This window comes from Salmo salar, chromosome ssa25 (assembly GCF_905237065.1).
Source record: "Salmo salar chromosome ssa25, Ssal_v3.1, whole genome shotgun sequence".
Taxonomy (NCBI): domain Eukaryota; kingdom Metazoa; phylum Chordata; class Actinopteri; order Salmoniformes; family Salmonidae; genus Salmo; species Salmo salar.
In genome coordinates, this window is record NC_059466.1 from 11,502,401 (window position 1) to 11,530,374 (window position 27,974).

Consider the following 27,974-nt stretch of genomic DNA (forward strand, 5'->3'; position numbering starts at 1 on the left):
CACGATGCGCTTTGGTCTAATCCTTCCGACAGTTGTGACATTCTCAACTAGCCTACCTGGTTAAATAAAGGTGAAATAAAAAATAAATAAATAAATACAAATAAAATCTACACTGATTGAATTGAATTTAATAAGTAATATCAATACGGGATCATAGTTTTCACCTATATTCACCTGGTCAGCGCATTTCATGGAAAGAGCAGGTGTTCTTAATGTTTTGTGCACTCAGTGCAGGGTTTCTGTTAGCCGGTAATAGCCGGCCTTTGGCTGATAAAAAACATTGGGAAATAATGCTTTTTAGCCTATTCATTGATGGAAATACCAGTCGATGTAAATACATTCGACTGGTCATGCTTATCGGTCTATAGGTTAATTTGCATAATCTAGAGGAATTAAATTGCCGTGTGTGTACAGTATATGGGTTATGTATCTTATTTCACACGCGTACAGTATATTGGTTATGTATCTTATTTATCACACGCGTACAGTATATTGGTTATGTATCTTATTTATCACACGCGTACAGTATATTGGTTATGTATCTTATTTATCACACGCGTACAGTATATTGGTTATGTATCTTATTTATCACACGCGTACAGTATATTGGTTATGTATCTTATTTATCACACGCGTACAGTATATTGGTTATGTATCTTATTTATCACACGCGTACAGTATATTGGTTATGTATCTTATTTATCACACGCGTACAGATACAGAGCCTTTCGAGCGTAAAATCTGTCAGACAGCGCGAGAGCTGCTGCCACAGCATCTCAAACAGCAAACATAGGCAGCGGAAGGCAGGTTTCATCAGCGCGTCACACACCACTTTACAATGAGCTGGAGGCAGTATGCATTTTGAAAACATATATTTCAACCTAAAAGTTTTAATACATATGAGACATGTCGTCTTACCTTACTTCAAAGTAGCCTAGCCAAAATCAGACCATATCCGTGGAGGCAATTATTTTATATCAACTTTCTTTCATTGTCCGGTAGCCACCATCCTAGTCATATTAGCAACTCGTGATAGTTGTTGCATATTAGATCTTCCCTCTTTCAAAATTTCTAACGGATATTTTCATCTCTGTCACATGGAACCGCTCGCATGATGCCCTTTTGACGTCAGTGTTTTCCTGCTAATTGCATTATGGAATGAACATTCGCGCCAGGGGAGGAGCTATAGGAAGTCGGGCTTATTGTAATGGCTGGAATGGGATAAATGGAACGTATCAAACACATCAAATGTATGTAAACGTCCTTTGATTCCATTCGTTATAATTAGCCCATCCTCCTATAGCTCCGTCCCACCAGCCTCCACTGATTCCCACGTAGCCTACTGCCTTGTGCGCATTACTGCGCTTATAATGTGAAGAAATAATAGTAAATCAACATTTTAAGCTAAACATTCTGATCTGTTGCATCAGACTTTTTTTAAATTAAAAATAATCTGTGTTTCCTAGGCCTACTGGTTGTATGAATTTGGGATCTATCATCCCAAACTGTCCCAGAGTCAGTTTGGAATAGGCTATTTCTTTCTCGACAAGCTGACCAATAGAATAGGTAGACTTTTCTACTACGGGGGATAGTAGATTGACAGACTAGTGATTTGACTGTTCGTTACTCGTCTTGTTGGCTGAGGAAAAGTAAATGTGGACCGTTACTCTAACATCTTCAAAGTGCTCATCGGAATTCGGTAAGGACCGTACATGGCTGCATCCTCAACTTACATGTTCAGTTAATATGAATTACCATACTCGAAATGTGATTTCTGTCATTCTGAGCACCGTGGGTGGACGCTCTAATCAGGTTATGCACCCAATGCATATGGGTAAATTTCTCAAATGTCCAGTAAATTAAAATGCTGCAGGTGAAATGTCCAGCAGCACATTTTCCTAATGGAAACCCTGACCAAGTGTACAAATTTTTCAACCATTTTCCATCTGAATAATGTGGAATATGCAAAGGATTTGATTTCTGGTCAAACAGCTGAAAAAGAGGTCTTCGAAAACATCTACCAGAAAAAGTATTACAAAGAAATACATCAAAACACAATCATGTTGAAGTAAAGACCCCTGCCAACTAACATCAACGTTTATATTTCCTTTTGGATCCATTTTTTTTGCGTTTTGTAAGTTTAAGAAACATTGCCTTGTGCCTTGAAATTCCGTTACCAACATTTTTTGTCGCTCACTGGCTGGAGTCACCGAGCCATGAGGAGAGAGGATAATGAAAAGTTCACCAAAGTAACAAGTAAAGGTAGACCTATCAATTAGTTCTACTGTTTTTACTGATATAAATGTTGTTTATGAATTATTAAGTGATTAAAACTTTAAATTCCGTTACCAAATCGGTAATGGAATTTCTGCAATGGCTAGAATGGGAAATCATAGTAGTCACAAACCACAGTTGGGTTCACAAGTTTGGACAGTACAGTACAGAAAAGTAAAGTAGTTCAGTACAGTAGAGTTTAGTACAGTACAGAAAAGCAAAGTAGTTCAGTACAGTACAGTAGAGTTCAGTACAGTAAAGAAAAGTAAAGTAGTTCAGTACAGTAGAGTTCAGTACAGTAAAGAAAAGTAAAGTAGTTCAGTACAGTAGAGTTCAGTACAGTAAAGAAAAGTAAAGTAGTTCAGTACAGTAGAGTTCAGTACAGTAAAGAAAAGTAAAGTAGTTCAGTACAGTAGAGTAGAGTTCAGTACAGTAAAGAAAAGTAAAGTAGTTCAGTACAGTACAGTACACAGTAGAGCACACTAGAGTTGAGTACACTATAATGTACTATACTGAACTGCACGGTACTATTCTCTACTGTAGTCTTCTGAGCTATACTGCGCTGTACTTTGATGTCTAATATTGTGAAACATAGACATCTATGATTGTTTCAGATTCCGGTCCAACCAAATTTGGTCTTGTTTGGGGACAGATCTCATTAAAAAATATAGCCATTGTGTTGAATAATACCCAAATATGGAGGAGGATATTGCATATTTATAACTTTGTGGACCTATTTAGGATACATCACCATGAAGACAATGACATTCATATCCAAAATTATGCATCTGTGTACTACAGATCAGGGACCCATGATGAAATTCTGTTACCGCAATTACGTTATCGTGTGTAAATCCACTTCACTTACTGTAGTTCAATAACCAAAATAGATTTTTTCAAAGTCAATGTGTCATGTCATAGCTAACACCCCATTCAGAAATTGTTCAATCTTAATTCAGACCACGTATTAAACAGTTTCTAGAAACGTGGACACAAAAAAACTGAAGATTTTACTGAAATTCTGTTACCAAACTTTACATTCGCACAGTTCTTCCAGTACATGTTTTTTTTGCCAAATTGCCTGTGTAAATTGTTAAAAGTAGTCCTTGTGTATATAGATGTACAGTTTGTTAAACTTTGAAATCAATGGTTTTTGTTTGCCATAAATTTTAAGTGAAAAATCTGAGTCGCAGCACAATTCTGTTACCGTGGAATTGCCCAGATGCTGTCCTTAGGGAGCTGCTTCGACTACTTTGTCAATTTCTCTAAAAGCCTTGATATCCAGCAGCAGCAGTGATGGATCAGCTAATAAGATCTCCCTCCATTACCCTCTCAGACTAACCAACCAGCCCGCCCCCAACAAAACACTGACAGCATATGGTTCGTCATGAGCGGTGAGGAGCCTGCTGCTTTTAGAAGTGGGGGACATCCCTCTTTCTCCCTCTTCTTTACTCCCTCTCTCCCTCCTCCACGTCAGATCATGACTCAATAATCCTCACAAAATTATCTCACTCTCTCTATTACCCCAGTGGTTTACGTTGATAAATTAGCCATTTTCCTCCCTGGCGGCGCGGTGCATTGCAGTGTAGACTGAGCCTGGTGTGCCTGGCAGGCTGAGGGGAGAAGGGAAAGGGAGAGAGGGGACGGGGAGAGAGGGGAAGGCCCTCAGCTCAGCACACACCCATTGTTCCGGCTTGACAGCGGGGGCATGGGAGCCCATTGTTCTTCCCCCCTGGCTGCTACCCACGCAGCATGGAGCACAGCACAGCTAAGCAGTCATTAACTACCAGGTCCAGGCTGGGCCAGGCCTGGTACGACTACCAGGAGGAAGGGGCGGCCAGGTGATGCTGTACCCAGGCCAAAGCTTGTCCCGATGGGGTGGAACCTGCCTGCCTGTCTGCCTGCCTGGCTCACAGACTGCAGGGACACCATGACTCCATTCAGTCAGCATTGTTTCATTCTCTTTCACAGATTCTCTTTCATGTGCCAAGATCAAAACACCCAGACCTGCATTGTGTTTGGTCAGAGCAGATGTGCAGGGGGTAGGTAAAGTGGCATAGGGACATGGCTATACTGTCTAAATGTTCAATGCATGGCCTGGCAAAATAGACACTGCACTGAGGTAGCCTACACACATTGGCTGATGGCAATGATAATCAGTTATTTAATCTATGACTTTTAATTATGCTTATTATAGCCTTGGTCTATTACTAAAGGGGATATGAAGTGAAAAAAAATAACAAAACAAAGCGAGGAATATTCACAGGTGTGTGAATTAATGTCAATATTTTTCCTGTCGCTGGGGAGCCAATTACATTGTAATGTTTTATGTACTCGTGTGCACCGCCACACATTAATCACATGCATGAATGCATGGGGAGCCTCATCTGCAGTGGCCTGATATTAACTAGGTGGCGCTATCGACAGTTAACCTTAGCTTTTAAATTAAATTAAATGACTAGCCCCTCATCAAACTATGACTGTGAGCTAAGATATTAAGTATCATGACCATCCAGCCCAGGCAGACTTTGTCATTTTGTGCATCTCAAATTGCACCCTATTTCCTATATAGGTACTCTTAAAGTAAAGCACAATATAGGGAATAGAGTGCCATTTGGGATGCAGCCATAGTCTCCCGAGAGGGAGCAGGTCCTATATCACACAATGAAGTGGAAAATTAAGGTCCTGGGGGCACGAAGGTCAACCAGCTGCCCTAGCAGATTTGAGCAAGCTGTGTGACCACACACTCCACCCCACTCTCATCTCTAGCACCAACACACTGGCCAGGGATTTGAATAATGAATGGAGCTAGCCCTCTACAACGCCCCATAGCCACTTACGAACTGTGTAACTCCAAAAATATTTTTGGGATCAAATCAAATGTTATTTGTCACATGCGCCGAATACAACAGGTGTAGTCCTTACAGTGAAATGCTTACTTTACTTAACCAACAATGCAGTTTTAAGAAAATGCAAAAAAAATAGTAAGAGATAAAATGGGTTTTATGATCCTGTTTTTATCCAAAATGTAGGCCTAGTCGTGTTATCAATTAATTTGGTTAGTAAGCCTACTTTTTGCCTACGTCTTGCTACGTCTTGCTCAAAGACAAATTAAACAACTTCTTTGCTTGCTTTGAGGTCAATACAGTGCCACTGACACGGCCTGCTACCAAAGCCTGTGGGCTCTCCTTCTCCGTGGCCAACGTGAGTAAAATATTTAAACGTGTTAACCCTCGCAAGGCTGCCAGCCCAGACGGCATCCCCGGCCGCGTCCTCAGAGCATGTGCAGACCAGCTGGCTGGTGTGTTTACGGACATATTCAATCAATCCCTATCCCAGTCTGCTGTCCCCACATGCTTCAAGATGGCCACCATTGTTCCTGTTCCCAAGATAGCTAGGGTAACTGAACTAAATGACTATCGCCTCGTTGCACTCACTTCTGTCATCATAAAGTGCTTTGAGACACTAGTCAAAGATCAAATCCCCTCCACCCTACCTGATACCCTAGACCCACTCCAATTTGCTTACCGCCCCAATAGGTCCACTGACGATGCAATCGCCATCACACTGCACACTGCCCTATCCCATCCGGACAAGAGGAATACCTATGTAAGAATGCTGTTCATTGACTACAGCGCAGCATTTAACACCATAATACCCTCCAAACTCGTCATTAAGGTCAAGACCCTGGGTCTCAACCCCGCCCTGTGCAACTGGGTCCTGGACTTTCTGACGGGCCGCCGCCAGGTGGTGAAGGCTGATCCTCAACACTGGGGCTCCACAAGGGTGCGTTCTCAGCCCTCTCCTGTACTCCCTGTTCACCCATGACTGCGTGGCCATACACGCCTCCAACTCAATCATCAAGTTTGCAGACGACACCAGAGTGGTAGGCTTTATTACCAACAACGACGAGACGGCCTACAGGGAGGAGGTGAGGGCCCTCGGAGTGTGGTGTCAGGAAAAGAACCTCTCACTCAATGTCAACAAAACAAAGGAGATGATCGTGGACTTCAGGAAACAGCAGAGGGGACAGATACACATCGACGGGACAGCAGTGGAGAAGGTGGAAAGTTTTAAGTTCCTCTGCGTACACATCACGGACAAACTGAAATGGTCCACCCACACAGACAGCGTGGTGAAGAAGGCGCAACAGCACCTCTTCAACCTCAGAAGGCTGAAGAAATGTTGCTTGTCACCTAAAACACTCACAAACTTTTACAGATGCACAATCGAGAGCATCCTGTCGGGCTGTATCACCGCCTGGTACGGCAACTGCACCGCCCTCAGCCGCAAGGCTCTCCAGAGGGTAGTGCGATCTGCACAACGCATCACCGGGGACAAACTACCTGCCCTCCAGGACAACAACCACCCGAGCCACTGCTTGTTCACCCCGCTATCATCCAGAAGGCGAGGTCAGTACAGGTGCATCAAAGCTGGGACCGAGAGACTGAAAAACAGCTTCTATCTCAAGGCCATCAGACTGTTAAACAGCGATCACTAACATAGAGAGGCTGCTGCCAACATACTGACTCAAATCTCTGGCCACTTCAATAAATGGACTTAATAAAGGTATCACTAGTCACTTTAAATAACGCCACTTTAATAATGGTTACATATCCTACATTACTCATCTCATATGTATATACTGTACTCTATGCCATCTACTGCATCTTGCCTATGCTGCACGGCCATCACTCATCCATATATTTATATGTACATATTCTTATTAATCCCTTTTACATTTGTGTGTATAAGGTAGTTGTTGTGAAATTGTTAGATTACTTGTTAGATATTACTGCATGGTGGGAACTAGAAGCACAAGCATTTCCCTACACTCGCATTAACATCTGCTAACCATGTGTATGTGACCAATACGATTTGATTTGATTTGATACTTCATATTCACAATGATGGTCCAATCAACTAAATGAGTTCCTTCCGACACAGCTGCTCTGTTGTTTTTTCTCAGTTTGACTTACTTCCTGCAGACTGAAATGCTTAGAGCAATTCAGATATTGATCCACGAGCTTGCCTCTGTCAATCTCCAGCAATTATTACCTGGACTAATGATGGCCCTTGCTCTGCTCGGTCGCAACTTGTTAAAAAGCCAGGGGCAGCAGGCGAAATTACCCAGCGAAGTGATTGCCATGGCTACCAATTACATATCGAAAAGGCAGACGGAGGGAGAAATACATTTCCACCAGGCTCTCTGATGACTTTGTGAACCTTGCAGGCGAAAGACATATGTCCCGTATGCGAGAAAAGGCTTCTACTCAGAAGCCACTTTACAAAGAGGGGAGAATTAAAGTTTGCATTCAAGGTTAATCTACCTCTAAGTTCTGAATGAGCAGGCATGGAGACTCCTGTGTGGCTCAGGACATAAACCCACCGTAGCCCTCTTTCAGCCGGGCCGTTGTGAATGGATTACAACGCATTCAGCCACATAGTGTCTTTCTCTGGTGGTAAACACCCACTCATGGTTGGTGCTGTGGTTGAGTGGGACCTTTATGGTCTCTACCCCCTGCCTGCCTGCCCCCAGGGTAGGTCCTGTCATGGTGGATCAATAGAACTATCAATGACAGACCTAGGGAGAAACAGGAGCAGGTGTCCTCGCATGGTCTCCACCGTACCGCCACAGAAAAGTTATATTCCTCGCCAGTGGCTTTTACTGATCTCGCCATCTGTGAGTCATTTCAATTCCAGTTCGGCGTAGAGGAAGAGAAAGCCAGTACTGTTGTGGTTCCGTTCACCTTGACACCAAAAGGCACAACGTCTTAGGGGCCGGGGCTCCACTTTTCCACCAGCTTGTGTTTTGTCCCACTTCCTGGTTCTCATCTGCTCCCCACCCCACTAAGGCGGCTTCCTGATTAGACTACAAAGAAGATGCTTTGCATTGAAAACAGTAAGAGCCTCTCCCGTATTACCTTCCATTAAAGCAAGAGGAAGGAAGGAGTTCCTACTCTCATTCCAAAACGGACATACAAAAAAGGAGGGAACACAGTCAGACAGACAGCCACAACTAAAAGAATAGGGTACCCTGAGGGCTCCGGTCAAAATTAGTATGGTGCACTATATAGGGAATAGAGTGCCATTTGGGACACAGACCTAGTATTTGCCAGGCTCTAATAACCACTTATCCCACTGATTAAGCTGTATATATATATATATATATATATATATATATATATATCATGTGAGATGAAAACTAGTGGCTGTGTGGCGGCCGAGCTGGGTGTGATTCCCATGCACTAGACTATAGTGAGATGGAGAGGTAGGGTGTGTCCCCCTTCTCCGGTAGAGCATACAGAATGTGTTTGACACACACACACACACAGGCACAGCAGACTACGCAGGAATACAGTGTCAGATCCTAAACTCACATGGTGCTGGGAAGAGACTAAACATGACAAGTGTCAGAGTGTCAGGTTTTGTTCCTTGAGAAACTGCCTTTCCCCTCTGATGGAGTCCCCCAGTAACAGACAGCCACTCATTTCAGCAGTCCTGTGTTGGTTGATAGATGGCATAAGATCATCCCAAGCTGTCAACTACTTCTGGTGACAAGTGTTAACAACACCCACACAGTATATTTTTGAGTGTGTGTGTGCCCGTGTGTGAGGTGAGTCGTTAGTTCAAGGTGGTGCAATAACGAATGTAGAAGGTAAATACATGTCCAACAAAAGCAACAGTGTGTCCCTTATACACACATATGATATACGTTATAACAACAACATATCACACAATTCTACAGACATCCTCAATTCAATGCTTACACAGTGTCAATGAATAGCACATTTCTTATATTTTAGTGCTCATTGGATTTGAGAACTGGTACCTAAGCCGAGGGACTCACGTCCTCCAACATAGACCATTTGGGGCTACGGCAAGAGATGGTTTGCCATAGGTTCAAGACAATAGCTTACCCCATCCCAGCATTGCATGTATCAAAACGTTTCACTTCACTGAAATAAAGGGTTTCAAATATTGTACTTTCATCCTACCGGTTTTGAAAAACGCATCCGTATCCGAATCATTCGGTCCCTCCTCTGCTGCTTCAGCTGAATTCATGTTTTCTCCTTGAGGATGTCAAGAGACAATGTAGCCCGAAATATATCCAGTGATTACTTTAACCAAATCAGTGCAGCGCGAGCTGGCTTCTTCATGTTCTCGAGTTCTTTGTCACAGGCGCTCGCTGTTCGGCCGTGGGTTTCCGTCCTTGTGCTTGGGCTGTATTTTGCGCTCTATTGTTTCAAATTCAACCTCCTCCTTTCGCAGCCCCGGCGCCACAAAGGGAACCCAAGGCGCGTGTGACAAAATGAAGATACCGTACGATTTCAAATGGGTTGTTCTGCTGGCAAAATCGCGGATTTACACTAAACGCCGCACGTCTTGAGTATAATATAGCCCAGAGCATCCCCGAAAATTAGCTGTAGCCTATAAAGTCAAGGCATCGGCATATGGTTGCATTAAGAACGGTTTCTTGGCAGTTCGTTCTAGTGATGTCACCAAAGCTGCATAATGAAATTGGTCTGGCTATGAAAAAAGCATCAACATGATTTTACATCTATAACCTAAGTCGTTTACAGAAAGAAAAAAAAGTCAGAATAGTACGAAGTCCGTATCTAACCCCCAAATCCCTTGCCTTCTTATTTATTGTAAAAAATCCGCTAATCGCGCAGATAGGAGCTGTATCAGCACAGGCTGGGACAGCAGGGTGTATTCCCAACAATAGCTCAGAAAGCAGACCCCTCCGCCCCTATACCCTCGCCCCCCTAAAACACACTCCTTTCCCTTTTCACTAGATTGCTGAGGTGAATAAACTGCTGTGGAGAAAGTTGACAAGAAGCCGCAATCTATTACTTATTTTGGGATTAGACGTAACCCCTTTATTCAAACCAATAGCCTATGTGTTTTCTCCCAACATAGATAGCAAAATATAAAAAACACCCTGCCAAATAGAAAGACAGGCCTTTCGCTACACCCGCAAAAGCATCTGCTAAATATGTGTGTGTGACAAATACAATTTGATTTGATTAGATCATCACAATGCAGATAGGCTACTGCTCTGCAATGTGTGCTTGAAGCCTACACGATTCAATGTGTTAACTCCATGTCTATATGTAGGGCGATAAACAACTAATGTTAGTCCATTGGCCTACCAGCAACCTCTCTCGCCCCACGATTTGACAAAGCACGTCCCGTTATTCAAAGGCACTCTCCCGTTGTCCCCTTGATGCCCCCTATCGTAACATCTCATCATAGGCCTAATTAAGAGTCAATTATATATGGAAACACTTAGGAACTTTTCCAAATCTCATTCTATTCAACTAGCCCGTTTCTTGAGAGCAGTTACGGATCCATTTTAATTAAACATTTGTGTAGCCTTCCCTAAACATGAAAGATAATGTTCGCGGTTATTTCATTAGGCTTATTAAAATCACAAAGACATCGAATTCAATGCGGCACTGTGGTCACGCTGTTGTCTGGCTGGTAGATAGACAGCTAAATACTCCCCTCTAGTGATAGCCTAGTTTTTCAGTAGACCACCAACAAATGTAAGACGATAGTAGCGCAACGCTCCACTTCACAACGACTTAACGCTAATGAAGGTATTCATTAGCAAAAACGCAGAGGAGTAAAATGTGTTTTCTTTCTTGAGATAGAGTTAAAGGAGATCAGTACATTGATCATTCTTCTTATGTTGGAATACCTGTGCTTGCTGTCAGAAAAAATATATATATTGGATGGCCATCATAAGTAGGTCTAAACGAAAAAGTTTGAAATATTAGTCGTGGAGCTTTCTTTTTCCATCAAGGCAGTCTTGAAGAGCGAAAGGAGCAACTTCTTTGATTTAAACAAGACTTTATTTACTTGGCACTTCGATAGAAATATTTCAAATAGCGTGACAAATAAACGCCACAGCGTTTCTGCTAGTAGACCTTTGAGTGGCACGTTAACCAATCTAATAATATGTAACATAATAATTCAATTAAATAACAGAATACAGAGATGATATAGAGGTGCGAACATAAAGTAAATAATAATAATAATAATAATAATAATAACAACAATAATAAGCAGTAACCAGTAACTGAAAGGTCCTCAAACCCATTAGGTGAAAAATCTGTTGATGGGCCCTTGAATAAGGCACTTAAACCTAATTGCTCCTGTAAGTTGCTCTGGATAAGAGTGTCTGCTAAATTAATAAAAAGTTTAAACTGAAAAAGTTATATAGCTAATAGACTATTATTAATAGGAGATTTAAAAAAAAACGTTGACACAATTATTTCGCTCTCACAGCCATGCAATCTCCATAGACAAACATTCACAGTAGAATGTCCTTACTGAAGAGCTCAGTGACTTTCAAGGTGGTACTGTCATAGGATGCCACCTTTCCAACAAGTCAGTTCGTCAAAATTCTGCCCTGCTAGAGCTGCCCCGGTCAACTATAAGTGCTGTCATTGTGAAGTGGAAATGTCTAGGAGCAACAACGGCTCAGCCGTGAAGTGGTAGGCCACACAAGCTCACAGAACGGGACTGCTGAGTGCTGAAGCGCATTTGTGCGTTAAAATTGTCTGTCCTCAGTTGCAACACTCACTCGCTACCGAGTTCCAAACTGCCTCTGGAAGCAACGTCAACAGAATTACTGTTCGTCAGAAGCTTAATGAAATGGGTTTTCCAGCAGCCACACACAAGCCTAAGAACACCATGCGCAATGCCAAGCGTCGGCTGGAGTGGAGTAAAGCTCGCCGCCATTGGACTCTGGAGCAGTGGAAACGCATTCTCTGGAGTGATGAATCATGCTTCACCAACTGGCAGTCCGTGGGACAAATCTGGGTTTGGCGAATGCCAGGAAAACGCTACCTGCCCCAATGCATAGTGCCAACTGTAGTTTGGTGAAGGAGGAATAATGGTCTGGAGCTGTTTTTCAAGGTTCGGGCTAGGCCCCATAGTTCCAGTGAAGAGAAATCTTAACACTACAGCATACAATTACATTCTAGACGATTCTGTGCTTCCAACTTTGTGGCAACAGTTTGGGGAAGGCCCTTTCCTGTTTCAGCATGACAATTCCCCCGTGCACAAAGTGAGGTCCATTCAGAAATTGTTTGTCGAGATCGGGGTGGAAGAAATTGATTGGCCTGCACAGAGCCCTGACCTCAACCCCATCAAACACTTTTGGGATGAATTGGAACGCTGACTGCGAGCCAGACCTAAATCGCCCAAAATCAGTGCCCGACCTCACTAATGCTCTTGTTGCTGAATGGAAGCAAGTCCCCGCAGCAATGTTCCAACATCTATTGGAAAGCCTTTCCAGAAGAGTGGAGGCTGTTATAGCAGCAAAGGGGGGACCAACTCCATATTAATGCCCATGATTTTGTAACGAGCAGGTGTCCACATACTTTTGGTCAGGTAGTGTACCTCCCAGTTATCTGCCAAGGGGAGCATTAGGAAGCTGGAGATTGGGTATGAATGGAAAAGCTTGAATATGCCAGAGGACATCTTGAGCCACATCCTTTCAATAGGAAAGTTTGGTGAATAAATTGAATGGAATAAATTCCGTTATCTTGGAAAGGTAAATATTAATGCATTGAAAATGCTAATTTTATGTCATTTCATTGTAGATAATTTCTGTACATAGACTATATACTGTATCTCTCATATGACCAATAAAGTATGTGTACCTTGAGGAAGAGGTCTTCTGACTCCAATGGGACTTCCTGGTTTATTTACCCTCTTATTCCATGTCTTGACAGACCCTTAAAGATGCCCTGAGTTACGCCTGCTACGTACTGAACTGCGATCCCAACTGTAAGGCTCCAGATACATGTGTGTCCTTTGAAACCTTCCGTTTCTCTACACCTGCCTGCAGTTGGGAATGGGAACATCTCACAACTGCAGATTGGCCGAGTTCTCGGATATATATAAAAATAATAAAAAGAGAACGCGTGAGTGAAAGGCATTTATGACACCTCCATAGATAGGGTTTGAAGATGTATTCAAAGCAGTGTGTCAATGTCAAGTCACATCACAGCTCAGAGTGAAATCGTTTTCTTGAATCATTTTGCATTCATTACAAATTCCTTATTTTCTCTGTATCCTGTTTTGTTCCTCACAGGAACAATGGTGGGGTGAAAGTGTCAGACTTCATCAACAATCGCAAATTGCATCTGGATCCAACTACATGATTCATCCCTACTAATCAGATCCGTTGTAGTGGAAATAAAGGTTTTTCTATTTTAACTTAGACTCTAGACTAGTAATCCTCTTTTCTGCTTTACATTGACTGTTCAAAAATGTGATCTTAGATATCACAAAGAACATACGTATTACATTCCAAAGAAGCCTTCAATGTGATGAGATAACAGCAATATTTTCAAATGGTGCAGTCTTGTAGGCCTAGAGCCAGTGTGTGTGTGTGCGTGTGCATATGTGTGTATGTACGTGTGTGTGTAGGTGTGTAGTTCTCCCCATAAGACCACCCCTAACACTGGGAATGTGTCATCCCACAGATGGACCCGCTGGGGCACCAGGTGCCAGGAAGTGACAGCCTTCCTCAACCAACCAGGTCGGGCCCTGCCTCCAAAATACACACTTCTCTCTGGCTATTTTAAGCTTGCTCAGTTCTGAATGTGTGTGTGTGTGTGTGTGTGCTGTCTAATGCATGCACACATTGTTTTCACTACATTGGCTTTTTATGATGATCTGAGTTCAGAAAAATCCTGTCTGATTTGCTTTGATATTATGTTTGCCCTGTAGCTATATCTCCAATCACAATTAACTTGTGGTAATTGAAATCTTGTCAGCAACAAAATGCTTAGTGGAGTTCAAAATGGTCATTTCTGAGACAGATTCCTTTGTTGGTTGTGTTCGTGATTGGAATATTCTATCTACTGAGCCTAGGATACATACAGGTAGATTAGATGATATTGCAAATCATCCTCTGATTACTTGGTTTGTTCCAGCTCCTGCCGTTTCCATGGTCACCTGAGCACGGAATGTTCTGCAGTCTAAGTTGATCTGTGAGCCAGGCGGCCTGGGGCCATCAGACTATGGCCTGTTAACAGGTCACAGAGCACTGGTCCTCTGCCAGGATCCTCATGGTTTACCCACAAACACAGACCCACAGACAGAGACAAATGCACAGCATATGGTTAAAGCATCCAACAGCCACAACCAGGAGGAAGTCCTAATATGGACACCATAAGCCTAAATCAGGTATAAAGCAGGAAGTAGCCTAAAGCGGGAAGTAGTCATTCACTTGGGAGAATGACCATGATTATGTGGACATTACCCTCATGATTTAAATTGTTTGACCAAACTTTTCAAGAGAAGAGCAGCTGTGCTGCACATCAAAAACATCAGAGAGCCATGAAAATCAAGAGACAGTAAAATACCTTAATAAATACCTTGAGTGCTTAATATGCACTGAGCTTCTTCATTGCAAGCTCTATACAGTATATTACTGAACCCTGGTCATGGGGAAATGTGGCTAAGGCAGGCACCGCATGCACCCTAAAAGTTATTATCCTTTATAAAATAGATGTTGCATATCTGTAATACACAGGGAAAATAATCTGTAGGAAAAATGAATATTTCGAAAGAGATTGGCAAACTGACCACAGGATATTATGGGAGAGCTGTTGCATGTATTGGGTGGAGAACTTTTCATATGAGACAGCTGGGGATAATTCAGTAGTACACTTTCTAACTTTAGCCAGTAGATGGTGCTATGCACCAGAAGGCCTGGGGTATATTGTAATACTGTATGGATTAACAATTGTTATGGATTTTGTAACATTGTGGACAGTGAGGCTGTTTCAAAACTTAAACAAATTGGACTTTGGCAATGGCAATAACTCCCCAAAAATATCCAAACACATATAAGTCTCAATAACTTACGCATTTCGGTTTACAAACCAAAAACCTCACCTCAAACGACGGAATGTCTTGCCACATGGCAGTACCACTCTCCAATTGGAAAAGTGCGTTGCCAAAACCAGGCCATAAAACATTCCTAGAAACCACACAGCGGGTTGACTGCTTTAATCAGTGGAGTGGGTTGGCCAATTACAGAGATACAGCCACAAACTGACAGGAAGAAAATAATTACTGCATTAACTACGGGAGATATGCAGATCAGAGGCGCCTGAGGTCATCTCCCTCTCATACTGAATTCTCTAAATGTCAAGGTCAACAGGTTATACAGTAGCTATCTCTGGTCCAGGGTGTTAGAGCGGCTGCTAACTTTGAGCCCCTAACAGCCGTACTAACGCCCTGGACCAGAGCTATACAGGTGCCTACATGTCATGGTAAAGTCAAGTGCATTCCATAAAATGTTCATTTATAGTATTTTATCCTAATGACATTTTCCATCCTTCCATCCAAATGGTGTAGTCGGTCTTAATAAGCCAGTGGAATACACTCGGAAGTTGGAGAAGTGTGGAGTGTGAAAAACACCAGAGCACTCCAATAAAGCATACCAATGTTTTTCACTACATGACTGAAGATACACAACTAATGTGTATGGGGGGGAATTATTTTTTGCTAACGCTCAGTGTTGAAAACCATTTTAAACGGCCTTCCCTAGAGCAGGGTTGATACTGTATGTGGAGGGAAGACCGGAGGGGGGGGGCTTCCAATACCTCTGTGTTTCAGACAGTCTAGGACTGTTTTGTCTGGAGTTTCGTTTGAGGCAGCACTCCCAGAGAATGTTTACTTTTACCTTTCCGGTGGGCTAGCTACTCTTGATCTGATTCCCATGATTCCCAAGTAGCCTACTGTAAGACCTGCCTCTTTCTGGAATGGGTAGGGGTGGGTGTCAACATTTTTTACATGTAATATGAGACTGCCTAATAGAAGCTGAACACCTTTAATATAACAGTGTATAATCATTGTTTTGTTAAGTGTGTTACAGCTAACCTATTAAGACGTTTATCATTTTGTAATACCTGAAACACAATAAGTACTCAGGAGAACTGCTTAGCCCGCCCAGAGAGGTACAAATCCTATTGCTCCTTTGCTTAACCAACACTGTTAATTAAAGGATAGGAAAGGACACTGAGTTATAGATAATACACTGATCTGCTGATGGACTGATAAACTGATGTGCAGGAGTACGACATAGTACAATATCCACTAGAGAGCAATGATGTAACACTGATGCAGACCTCTCAGTGCACAATTGGAAAATGAGTTATGATCTGTTCAAAACGTTAGATGAGGTTAGGTAAGTATGCCGTTTGACTTAGAGAGCTTCCAGTGTGTGTTATTTGATCAAGTTGGTGACAGAATACCATACTAAATATCTCAAGTCTTTCTTTGCATAAACCTAAGAAACATATCTCATCATTATCATAATCGAATCACACGTTCCATTGACACTTTCTCTCAAGCGCTCGGTAGTTTGTTTCTAGCATATGGACTGTTTTTTTCCAACATCCAGTCCGCTAACTTCTTTTTGCTTTCTGTGTTTCCTATATAGCACTGCCATCACTGACAGTTGTCATGTTGTGGAATCAGCTGCAAGTCAAGAAATGCATTTTAGCGGGTGCTGTAACAGCCGGGAGACGTGGCAGGAATCCATTCAGCCTCTAATTTAAAACCCATACTGACTAAATTACCATTCCACATGTTACAACATTCCTAAAGAAAATAATGTACTTTTTACTCCATACATTTTCCTTGACACCCAAAAGTACTAGTTACATTTTGAATGCTTAGCAGGACAGGAAAATTGTCTAATTCACACACTTATCAAGAGAACATCCCGGGTCATTCCATATTGCCTAGGATCTGGCGGACTCACTAAACCCATTTTTATTTGATTTAACCTTTATTTAACTAGGCAAGTCAGTTAAGGACAAATTCTTATTTACAATGACGGCCTACAGAAAGGCAAAAGGCCTCCTGGGGGATGGGGAATGGGATTTTAAAGAAAATATATATATAAGACAAAACACACATCATGACAAGGGAGACAACACTACACTACATAAAGAGAGACCTAAGACATACTTCGTTTGTAATTGATGTCTTGAATGTTGGAGTGTGCCCCTGGCTATCAGTAAATACAAAAATTATATAATCCAAAGTATATTTAAAAGCAAATACTTTTAGACTTTTACTCAAGTAGTATTTTACTGGGTGACTTTCACTTTTACTTGAATCATTTTCTATTAATGTATCTTTACTTTTACTCAAGTGTGACAATTGGGTACTTTTTCCCCAATCGCACAAAAATACTTTACACTTTAAATTGGTCTTTCAAAATCGGGAGATAAAGCTAGTGGCTCTTGGTGATAGTAGTCAACTATGGTGTGTGAACTTCTTGTGGATTGAGTACAGTGAGACATGCAGAGAAACAACAGTAGCCTGTCCTTTTTATTTTGAGTAATCACATCCTGTCCGGGAAATGATCCAAGTAAGCCTGATAAAATGGGCAATCAAGGTTATCAATACCTATCTATAAAGGATTAAAAGATGGATACATTTCAGAATAAAAGCTTTCTGATTGCAGGCTATGTGAACTAAGCACTGAATAGCGTATTCAAGTTATCTACTTGAATTTACCAGCTGAAAATATTGTACTAATCCTCAAATACATGTAAGAAGTTGATTGCCATTGGTTCAAAACACCCTTGAACTGAGAGCAATATACATCATGTAGTTCATACATAATTTACAGTTTACAAATGCTGTGACCCAGACCAGACAGTACATTTTGGGGAGAGATTTGCACATTTCCAGACCTTCCCCTTTCCCATCTCACACGACCAATGAAACGTCTCGCAACGTATGTTAGAACTGACGCCAAAAAGTTTGGTACTGTCAAACGAAAACCGCAAGATCTGAATAAAGTAGTCTCGACGGTAAGTCCGACGGGGTGAGTGACTTACCTGTCTTTGAAAGCGCGATTCATTTTCTCGCTGAATTCTTTTAGGAAAAGGTTCTCTCTTCAGAGTGAAACGTTTGAGCAAAGGAGCAGCGCTTCATATTGGGGGGGGACACTACTTTGTAGCACTCTGCAACGTGCTGCTAAAGGTAAATCCAACTGAAATATTGAAAATGTTTGTCACAGCCTAGGCTACCTGTATTGCATAGGCTCACGTTTATAATAAAGGAACTAATTATCACAACTTTTATTATAGCCTAGTTAACTTTATTTCTTTAGGTTTCTCTTATTATTGCATGCGTTTCCATTTTTCAGCGCTTTTTAAACTTTTTTATTTATTTTTATTTAAATGAATGAAATTACTATTTACATTATTCTACTGAATTATTAGTAGCCTAATACTTTACAACAATATTTTCAAACGAATGTTTTTTTGAGAGATTTTCATTTATTGCCTTTGAGTTCTAAATTGCACGTAAACACTGCAGTAGATAAATAGATAATCATGTAGCGTATTTTAATTCAACGTGGTCGCAGGGCAATTCGTATTGTTCTGTATATACATATGTGATGCTTCATTCAGGATGATATATTACGTTACATTACATTATGAATGGAATCGCTGTTGTACAATATCATGCAAGTTATAGGATGTACAATAGCATACATCTTGGAAGATGTATTGTAATGACCGCGATAGATTATAAACACATTTACATTTTATTCATTTAGCAGATGCTCTTATCCAGAGCGGCTTACAGGCGGAATTAGTGTTAAGTCCTTTACTCAAGGACACATTGACAGTCGGTTCGGGGATTCGAACCAGAGACCTTTCGGTTACTGGGCCAACGCTCTTTACTGCTATTCTCACACGGATCACATGGCCTGTCCGTGTGAACCCCTTATCCTTCTGGGCACTAGGACCCATGGGGGTACTTGGCCTATCCACAAGGGGTACTTGAGAAGACTTATGAGACCATAGGACTACTGGTAAAATGCTTATGAAGGGGTACTTCCTGGGTACTCCGGGCAGTCAAAATTCAGTTGGTGGTACAGTAAATGAAATAGATTAGGAACCACTGGTTTAGGAAAGCGTCGACGCTGGACAAGCCCCGTACAAACCTCCTGTAGTATGAAGCCAGGCCCAGGAAGCTCTGTCTGAGGGCTCAGTCAAGTCAGCCCACTGCATCTCCAACACCGCCTTGTCTGCAGCCTCCTGGCGTGCCAGTGGGATACGGCGGGGGTGCACCTTGATGGCCAGAGCATTGCCTGTGTCGATCTCATGCTGCACCAGATGAGTCTGACACCTCCTCACTCAGAGAAAAGCTTAGTTTGAACTCGAACAGCAACTGGAGCTGGAGGAATGTGACACACAGCCGTAGGGGCGGGGGTATAGCTGATGTGCAGGTGACCGGAGGGGCTGGGGGAAAGTCACACACTGATGTGGGGGGGCAGCCATGGGTCTCCTTGACTGCCTGAGTAAGGGGGCCGTTGGGCTGCATGAATGTGACATTTATATTTTATTTGACCTTTATTTAACCAGGCAAGTCAGTTAAGAGCAAAATCTTATTTTCAATGACGGCCTAGGAACAGTGGGTTAACTGCGTTGTTCAGGGGCAGAACGACAGATTTTTACCTTGTCAGCTCGGGGATTCGATCTTGCAACCTTTCAGTTACTACAAAGCTCTAACCACTAGGCTACCTGCCGCCTGTGTTGGTGACTGCAGGCACTCCCTGGAAGCTCAGTGTGCACCTGTCTAGATCTAGCTTCCTTCCCTTCCATCCCACACAGGATGATGCACCGTCCTGACCCCTAATGTCAAGGTAATTATCCCCTTCCTTTTCATGGGTGCCAGCTCACCTGTGACTGTGCAGAGCTGCACAGTTGTGGCCTCAAACTGAGCCCAACATGTTACAATTTCCAGCCTCCCCATGGTTACTGTGGATCCAGTGTCCACCAGGGCAGAGCAGAGCACCCCCTCCACAGTGACTGGGATGTGACAAAAGTCCCCAACACAGGTCCGGCCCACCATCCGCTTGCAGTTGTCTGCTTCTGGGAGAAGTGGAGCCTCGCTCCCCCGTCTGTGCTGTTGGGCTCCCCCTGGCGATGGTGGGGGTTGGGAAAGAGAGACAGGGGTCCGCCCCGTCTATGTGGACCCCGAGCCGTTTCTCTGGGCTCTGGGGAACATTGGGCAATTCCTGCGCAAATGGCCTGGCTGGCCACTCCCCTAGCAGACCATGGGGCCAGGGCGTGTGTTGTGTGCTGTCTGTTGCGATACAGCACAAATGAGTTCAGTCACTCATGCAGGCTTTTCCAGCTCTGGGCTACTCTGCACCACAGCCCACAAAGTGGGTGTATCTCCAAACACCCCCACTGAAGACCCAGCCCACACAATCTCCCTCTCCAAAGCCATCTCCAAGGCTTTCTGTAATGACTCTGGATGAGCCAGCTGGGTCTGTGTGTGCAGCTCCGTAGGAGAGAGCGCCTGTATGAACTGGCCGTGTGCCAGCTTGCTCGCAAGTGAGGCTCTCAAAGTCATTAGCTACCTCCCGTAGAGGCTCCCCTGGCTGCCTGCATCTATTACTCAGTGTGGTGCGCAGCAGCCCTCAGTGTTCTGACTAAAGCCCTGTAATCACGTCTCTCCTCCGGGCGTAGCAACAACGAACAGGACAGAGCATGGTTTGTGCAAGCAGGCTTTGTGGCCCCCGATGCCCTCACGACCACCTCAGCCAGATCCTTCGATGTCCATGTGGGTTCGTAGTGTCAACCCTGCAGCACACACACACTTACATACATCAACTGGTTGATGGAATGCTGAATGTTTTTTTTTTTTGTTCTCTTGCTTTGTTTGTTCTTTTCCATATTATGTCTATCTCTGATAAGCTACCCAGAAAAGGGCTGAAAATAGCCCATATTAATATTTGTAGCCTTAGAAATAAGGTTAATGAAATCATGAACTTGCTAACATCAGATAGCATTTAATATATTAGCCATTTCTGAGATTCACTTATATAATTCCTTTGATGTTACAGCAGTAGCAATACAAGGATATAACATCTACAGATGAGACAGGAATGCCCATGGGGGAGGTGTTGCTGTATATATTCAGTGCTATATCCCTGTAATGTTAAGAGATGATCTCATGGCAAGTGTTATTGAGGGGTGTTGTGGTTACAGGTTCACCTGGCTCATCTAAAGGAAATCAGTCAATTGAAATCAATACATTAGGCCATAATATATGGATTTCACATGACTAGGCAGGGGCCCAGCCAATCAGAATGAGTTTTACCCTACAAAAGGGCTTTATTACAGACAGAAATATTCCTCACCACTCCCCCGCCCCCTCTTCAGACAATCCCGCAGGTGAAGAAGCCGGATGTGGAGGTCCTAGGTTGGTGTGGTTATATTTGGCCTGCGGTTGTCAGGCTGGTTGGATGAACTGCCAAATTCTCTAAAACAACGTTGGAGGCAGCTTATCGTAGAGAAGTTAACACTTAATTATGTGGCAAACAATTCTGTTGGACATTCCTGCAGTCAGCATGCCAATTGCACACTGCCTCAGAACTTGAGACATCTGTGGCAGTGTGTTGTGTGACAAAACTGCACATTTTAATGGCCTTTTATTGTCCCCAGCACAAGGTGTACCTGTGTAATGATCATGCTGTTTAATCAGCTTCTTGATATTCTATGCCTGTCAGGTGGATGGATTATCTTGACAAAGGAGAAATGCTCACTAACAGGGTTGTAAACAAATTTGTACACAAAATTTGAGAGAAATAAGTTGTGTATGAAACATTTCTGGCATCTTTTATTTCGGCTCATGAAACATGGGACTAACAATTTCCATGTTTATTTTTGTTTAGTATAGATAATGTTTGTGAAATGCTTGATAGTGTGTGTTTGATGAGAACAGAGAGGTCTATTTTCTAGCAACTAGCTGTCCTCTCAAGAGGAAGCTTGTAACTGTGACTAATGCTTGTAATATGACCCAGGTTATCACTCAATCAACTAGAGGGCATACCAATAGTGTTGGATCTGTGACAACCACTTGTATTGATCATATCGTCACTAATGCTGCAGAGCTTTGCTCCAAAGCAATATCAGTTCCCATTGGCTGTAGTGACCATAACATTATGGCAATAACAAGGAAAGCCAAAGTGCCAAACCTGAAGTAATTTATAAGAAATATTTTTTTTTACCTTTTATTTAACTAGGCAAATCAGTTAAGAAGAAATTCTTATTTACAATGACGGCCAAACCTGGACGAATCTGGGCCAATTGTGCGCCGACCTATGCGACTCCCAATCATGGCCGGATGCGATACAGCCTGGATTCGAACCAGGGACTGTAATGACACCTCTTGGTGTCATGACATGGTGTAATGACACCTCTAAGGCACTGAGATGCAGTGCCTTAGACCGCTGTGCCACTTGGGAGCCCGAAAACAAAATGTTTTCTCAGGACTCTTTTGTGGAAGATGTGAAAAATGTATGTTGGTCTGATGTGTATGAGGCAGTGAATCCAGATGCAGCACTGGAAGTACTTGTAAAATGATTCATGCCATTTTTGACAAGCATGTTAAGACATGGTACATATTGCACTTTTACTTTCTTCTCCAACACTGTTTTTGCATTATTTAAACCAAATTGAGCATGTTTCATTATTTATTTGAGACTAAATAGATTTTATTTGTATTATATTAAGTTAAAATGTGTTCATTGTTCATTCACTATTGTTGTAATTGTCATTATTACATGCATGCATGCATGCATGCATACTAGAGGTTGACCGATCAATGGGAATGGCCGATTTAAATAGGGCCGATTTTTGAAGTTTTCATAACAATCGGTAATCAGTATTTTTGGCCACCGATTTGCCTATTTGTATTTTTTATTTTTATTTTTATTTTTATTTTTTTTTAACTAGGCAAGTCAGTTAAGAACAGATTTTTACCTTGTCAGCTTGGGGATTCAATTTTGCAACCTTAGGGTTAACTAGTCCAACGCTCTAACCATCTGATTTACATTGCACTCCACGAGGAGCCTGCCTGTTACGCGAATGCAGTAAGAAGCCAAGGTAAGTTGCTAGCTAGCATTAAACTTATCTTATAAAAAAACAATCATAATCACTAGTTAACTACACATGGTTGATATTACTAGTTTATCTAGCCTGTCTTGCGTTGCATATAATCGATGCGGTGCGCATTCGCGAAAAAGGACTGTCGTTGCTCCAACTTGTACCTAAACATAAACGTCTTTCTTAAAATCAATATACAAGTATAGATTTTTAAACCTGCACATTTTAGTTAATATTGCCTGCTAACATGAATTTCTTTTAACTAGGGAAAATGTGTCACCTCTGCAACAGAGTCAGGGTATATGCAGCAGTTTGGGCCGCCTGGCTCGTTGTGAACTGTGTGAATACTATTTCTTCCTAACAAAGACAGCCAACTTCGCCAAACGGGGGATGATTTAACAAAAGCGCATTTGCGAAAAAAGCACAATCGTTGCACGACTGTACCTAACCATAAACATCAATGCCTTTCTTAAAATCAATACACAGAAGTATATATTTTTAAACCTGCATATTTAGCTAAAAGAAATCCAGGTTAGCAGGCAATATTAACCAGGTGAAATTGTCACTTCTCTTCCGTTCATTGCACGCAGAGTCAGGGTATATGCAACAGTTTGGGCCGCCTGGCTCGTTGCAAACTAATTTGCCAGAATTTTACGTAATTATGACATAACATTGAAGGTTGTGCAATGTAACAGGAATATTTAGACTTATGGATGCCACCCGTTAGATAAAATACGGAAAGGTTCCGTATTTCACTGAAAGAATAAATGTGATAGTTTCCGGATTCTACCATATTAATGACCTAAGGCTCGTGCTTCTGTGTGTTATGTTATAATTAAGTCTATGATTTGATAGAGTAGTCTGTCATGACGTTGGCCTCTTTGAGTACAGGGAGGACAGTTGACACCCTCCCCTTGCACCATCCCCCAGCATACCTCCCCCCACCCAGGCCCTGTGTGAAAGGGTTGTAAAACTCTAAGAGGAGAATCTCTTGCCACATGTCCCATAGAGAGACACATGAAATTCTTCCAACTCACAGAATTGGGGAACCGAATGACATTTAGGTTCTGGAGAAGGTATGAAAGATTGGTGAAGAATCCAGCTACGAACTGGTCCGCTTGGTACAATTTTGTGATACTCAGAAGAGACAATATAGCCATATTACCATGAAACTGTTTATATAATAGACTCAGCGATGAGACTTGCATCCACATGGTTGTATAAAATGTATTAATAAGGATAAAGCTATTTGTAATACATTGAGATGCTATGTACTGATGTTAATGTGATAGAATTGTATTTCTGTACCAAGCTTAACTCAGTCATCGGAACGCCCCCAGGGACACAGACAGGACCAGGCGTCATGTGACATGTTCACTATAAAACTATACCCTGATCTACTTTCTTCAGACCCGGCCTTCACTCCATTGCGAGTTGGCCAATAGATTTGACCATCCAAGTACTCTACTGAAAGTGAACTATACCACGTGGTTAACTTTTAGACTATTGATACCGACAGACTAAGAACAAGTCTTTGATAATTAATTAATAGTCTGCAGCTAGAAATGATATCACTGAACGCGAAGACCAACGAAACATCTATTCTATGACGACATTAATGAATGTCGCTTTGAAAGATCCATTCTAACCGAGAGAGAGAGAACTCTCCAACAGAACGACGCTCCAACAAGGATCCCGACGACACACTGAGCGTAAATATATATTGATTGCAATTGTTCTCGAATGAGTGAGCGTTCATGTGCAAAAGGATTAGCATATCAATTGTTAATATTAATGAACTCTGTAGGTGTGCATCCTCAGCTGACTTTTTATGACCCATTGTTCTACAAGACACCAGCCAGGCCTGTTTAGACCACTAGGGCACATTACTCTACCAATTCTTTGTGACGATAATTACTGTTTGTATACTTTCTGTGAATTACTTACTTTAGTAAATAAATGATTTTAAGACAATTGATGTATGGATGACTCTTAGTAAAGACTGGGTTCGTGCAGATACAACAATTTACGATGTTTGGAATGAGACTGGACGCGAGGTAAAATACACCATTTAAACCAGAAGATAATCGGCCTATACTATAATAGAATATAATATATAATGTTATAATATAGGAAAGTTATATTAGGAAAATTATAACTTTGTAATCTGAATATTTTCCTTGGTGCCCCGATCTCCTAGTTAATTACAATTAAACGATGAATCAGTTTGATCGCGTGATAATAATTACAGGGAGTTAATTGATAAACATGTCTTCAGTTTAATGGTACACCAAAGACACGACAAGTCTGACTGAGCGATGGTAGGCACCAGCATGCTCATAAGCATTCATTCAAACAGCACTTTCGTGCGTTAAGCCAGCAGCCCTTCGCAATGCATTGCGCTGTTTATGACTTCAAGCCTGTCAACTCCCAAGATTAGGCTGGTGTAACCGATGTGAAATCGCTAGCTAGTTAGCGGGTGCGCGCTAATAGCATTTCAAACGTCACTCGCTCTGAGACTCGGGAGTGGTTGTTCCCCTTGCTCTGCATGGGTAACGCTGCTTCGAGGGTGGCTGTTTTCGATGTGTTCCTGGTTTGAGCCCAGGTAGGAGCGAGGAGAGGGACGGAAGCTATACTGTTACACTGGCAATACTAAAGTGCCTATAAGAACATCCAATAGTCAAAGGTATATGAAATACAAATAGTATAGAGAAATAGTCCTATAATAACTACAACCTAAAACTTCTTACCTGGGAATATTGAAGACTCATGTTAAAAGGAACCACCAGCTTTCATATGTTCTCATGTTCTGAGCAAGGAACTTAAACGTTAGCTTTTTTCACATGGCACTTTTACTTTCTTCTCCAACACTTTGTTTTTGCATTATTTAAACCAAATTGAACATGTTTCATTATTTGAGGCTAAATTGATTTTATTGATGTATTAAGTTAAAATAAGTGTTAATTCAGTATTGTTGTAATTGTCATTATTACAAATAAATTAAATTAAAAAAAATCGGCAGATTAATCAGTATTGGCTTTTTTGGTCCTCCAATAATTGGTATCGGCGTTGGAAAATCATAATCGGTCGACCTCTAATACATACATACATACAGTTGAAGTCGGAAGTTTACATACACCTTAGCCAAATACATTTAAACTCAGTTTTTCACAATTCCTGACATTTAATCCAAGTAAAGATTCCCTGTCATGGTCAGTAAGGATCACCACTTTATTTTAAGAATGTGAAATGTCAGAATGATAGTAGAGAGAATGATTTATTTCAGCTTTTATTTCTTTCATCGCATTCTCAGTGGGTCAGAAGTTTACGTATGCTCAATTAGTATTTGGTAGCATTGCGGTTAAATTGTTTAACTTGGGCCAGACGTTTCGGGTTGACTTCCACAAGGTCCTATAAATAGGAATGTGTTTGTCATGGGATTTTGTGGGAGATTGTTTCTTGTTTTGCTGTATGCCTGACGAGACTGTCTAGTTCGTTTGTTTTTTGTATACGTTGTTTGTGTTTTTCCTTCTTCACAAATAAAAAGATGAGTATACATTTTCCCGCTGCGTTTTGGTCTACACCCTACGACACCCGTGACAGAATCTCCCACCAAACACGGACCAAGCAGCGGAGGAGGGAGCAGCAACAGAGCCCAGTGGAATCATGGACATGGGAGGAAATTCTGGACCATGGCACCAGGCTGGGGAATATCGTCGCCCACCGGAGGAGATTTTGGCAGCCAAGGCAGAGCGGCGCCGGTATGAAGCTTTGTACGCGCCGATGGGGAAGCACGAGAGGCACCCCCAATAATTATTTTGGGGGGGCACACGGGTAGTTTGGCTGGGCCAAGGGTGAGCCCTAAGCCAGCTCCCCGTGCTTATTATGGGAAGCATTTGGAGTGGAGAGCGCCGGAGTATGCGGTAGTGCGCACGATCTCGCCCATGCGCACGCACAGTCCGGGGCGAGCGATCCCAGCCCCTCGCAAGTGCTGTGCTAGAGTAGGCATCCAGCCTGGGAGTAGGATGCCTGCACAGCGCATCTGGCCACCAGTGCGCCTCCTAGGCCCAGGCTACCCTACGCCTGCTCTACGCTCGGCAACCATCAGGCCTCTGCATAGCCCAGTTCGCCCTGTACCAGCACTCCGCTTGTGCAGGGCTGCTATTTCCATCCAGCCAGGACGGGTTGTGCAAGAGGTGCACTCCAGACCTCCAGTGCTTACCCATGTCCCGGTGTATCCAGTTCCTGCTTCTCGTGCTGACCCTGAGGTGCGTAGTCTGGCGTCTCCTAAACCAGCACCAGGCTTCCAGTGCGTCAGCCCAGTCCAACTCGTCCTGTTCCTGCTCCCCGCACTAGCCGTGAGGTGTGTCCCCAGTCTGGTACCTCCACTACCAGCCCCACGCATCAGGCTTTCAGTGCGTCAGCCCAGTCCCGAACTCCCGGCGACAGTGCCTCGTCCAGAACTCCCGGCGACAGTGCCTCGTCCAGAACTCCCGGCGACAGTGCCTCGTCCAGAACTCCCGGCGACAGTGCCTCGTCCAGAGTGTCCGGAACCAAGAGAGACGGCCCACTGTCCGGAGCTCCCAGAGTCGTCCTACGGCCCGGAGCTTCCAGGGTACAGTCCAGGGTCTTCAGTGACTGGCCTCAGGCAGTGGTATGCAGTGGGGGTGGTTTGGTCAGGTAGGGGATTAAGGCCTGAGCCTAAGCCATCACCACTGTAGGAGGTTTGGGGAA

General features: G+C 42.7%; 2 protein-coding genes across 7 annotated transcripts in view; one reads left to right on the top strand and one right to left on the bottom strand.

The window, feature by feature from the left end:
• LOC106586158 (kalirin) overlaps positions 1-10,020 on the bottom strand; it is a 261,879-nt gene extending 251,859 nt beyond the window's left edge. For 2 of the 4 annotated variants that reach the window (XM_014173066.2, XM_014173061.2), the window contains exon 1: positions 9,273-10,019. In XM_014173066.2, the coding sequence (XP_014028541.1) occupies positions 9,273-9,339 (67 nt within the window). In that variant the 5' untranslated portion in view covers positions 9,340-10,019. Of the gene's footprint in view, positions 1-9,272 lie in introns of all 4 variants that reach the window. The other 2 variants (XM_014173062.2, XM_014173063.2) reach the window with 2 other exon arrangements.
• An 8,036-nt stretch (positions 10,021-18,056) lies between these two features.
• Positions 18,057-27,974, top strand: part of LOC106586160 (myosin light chain kinase, smooth muscle) — a 99,809-nt gene continuing 89,891 nt past the window's right edge. For 2 of the 3 annotated variants that reach the window (XM_014173069.2, XM_014173075.2), the window contains exon 1: positions 18,096-18,312. The gene's annotated coding sequence lies outside the window, so the exon portion shown is untranslated. Of the gene's footprint in view, positions 18,313-27,974 lie in introns of all 3 variants that reach the window. The other variant, XM_014173072.2, reaches the window with a different exon arrangement.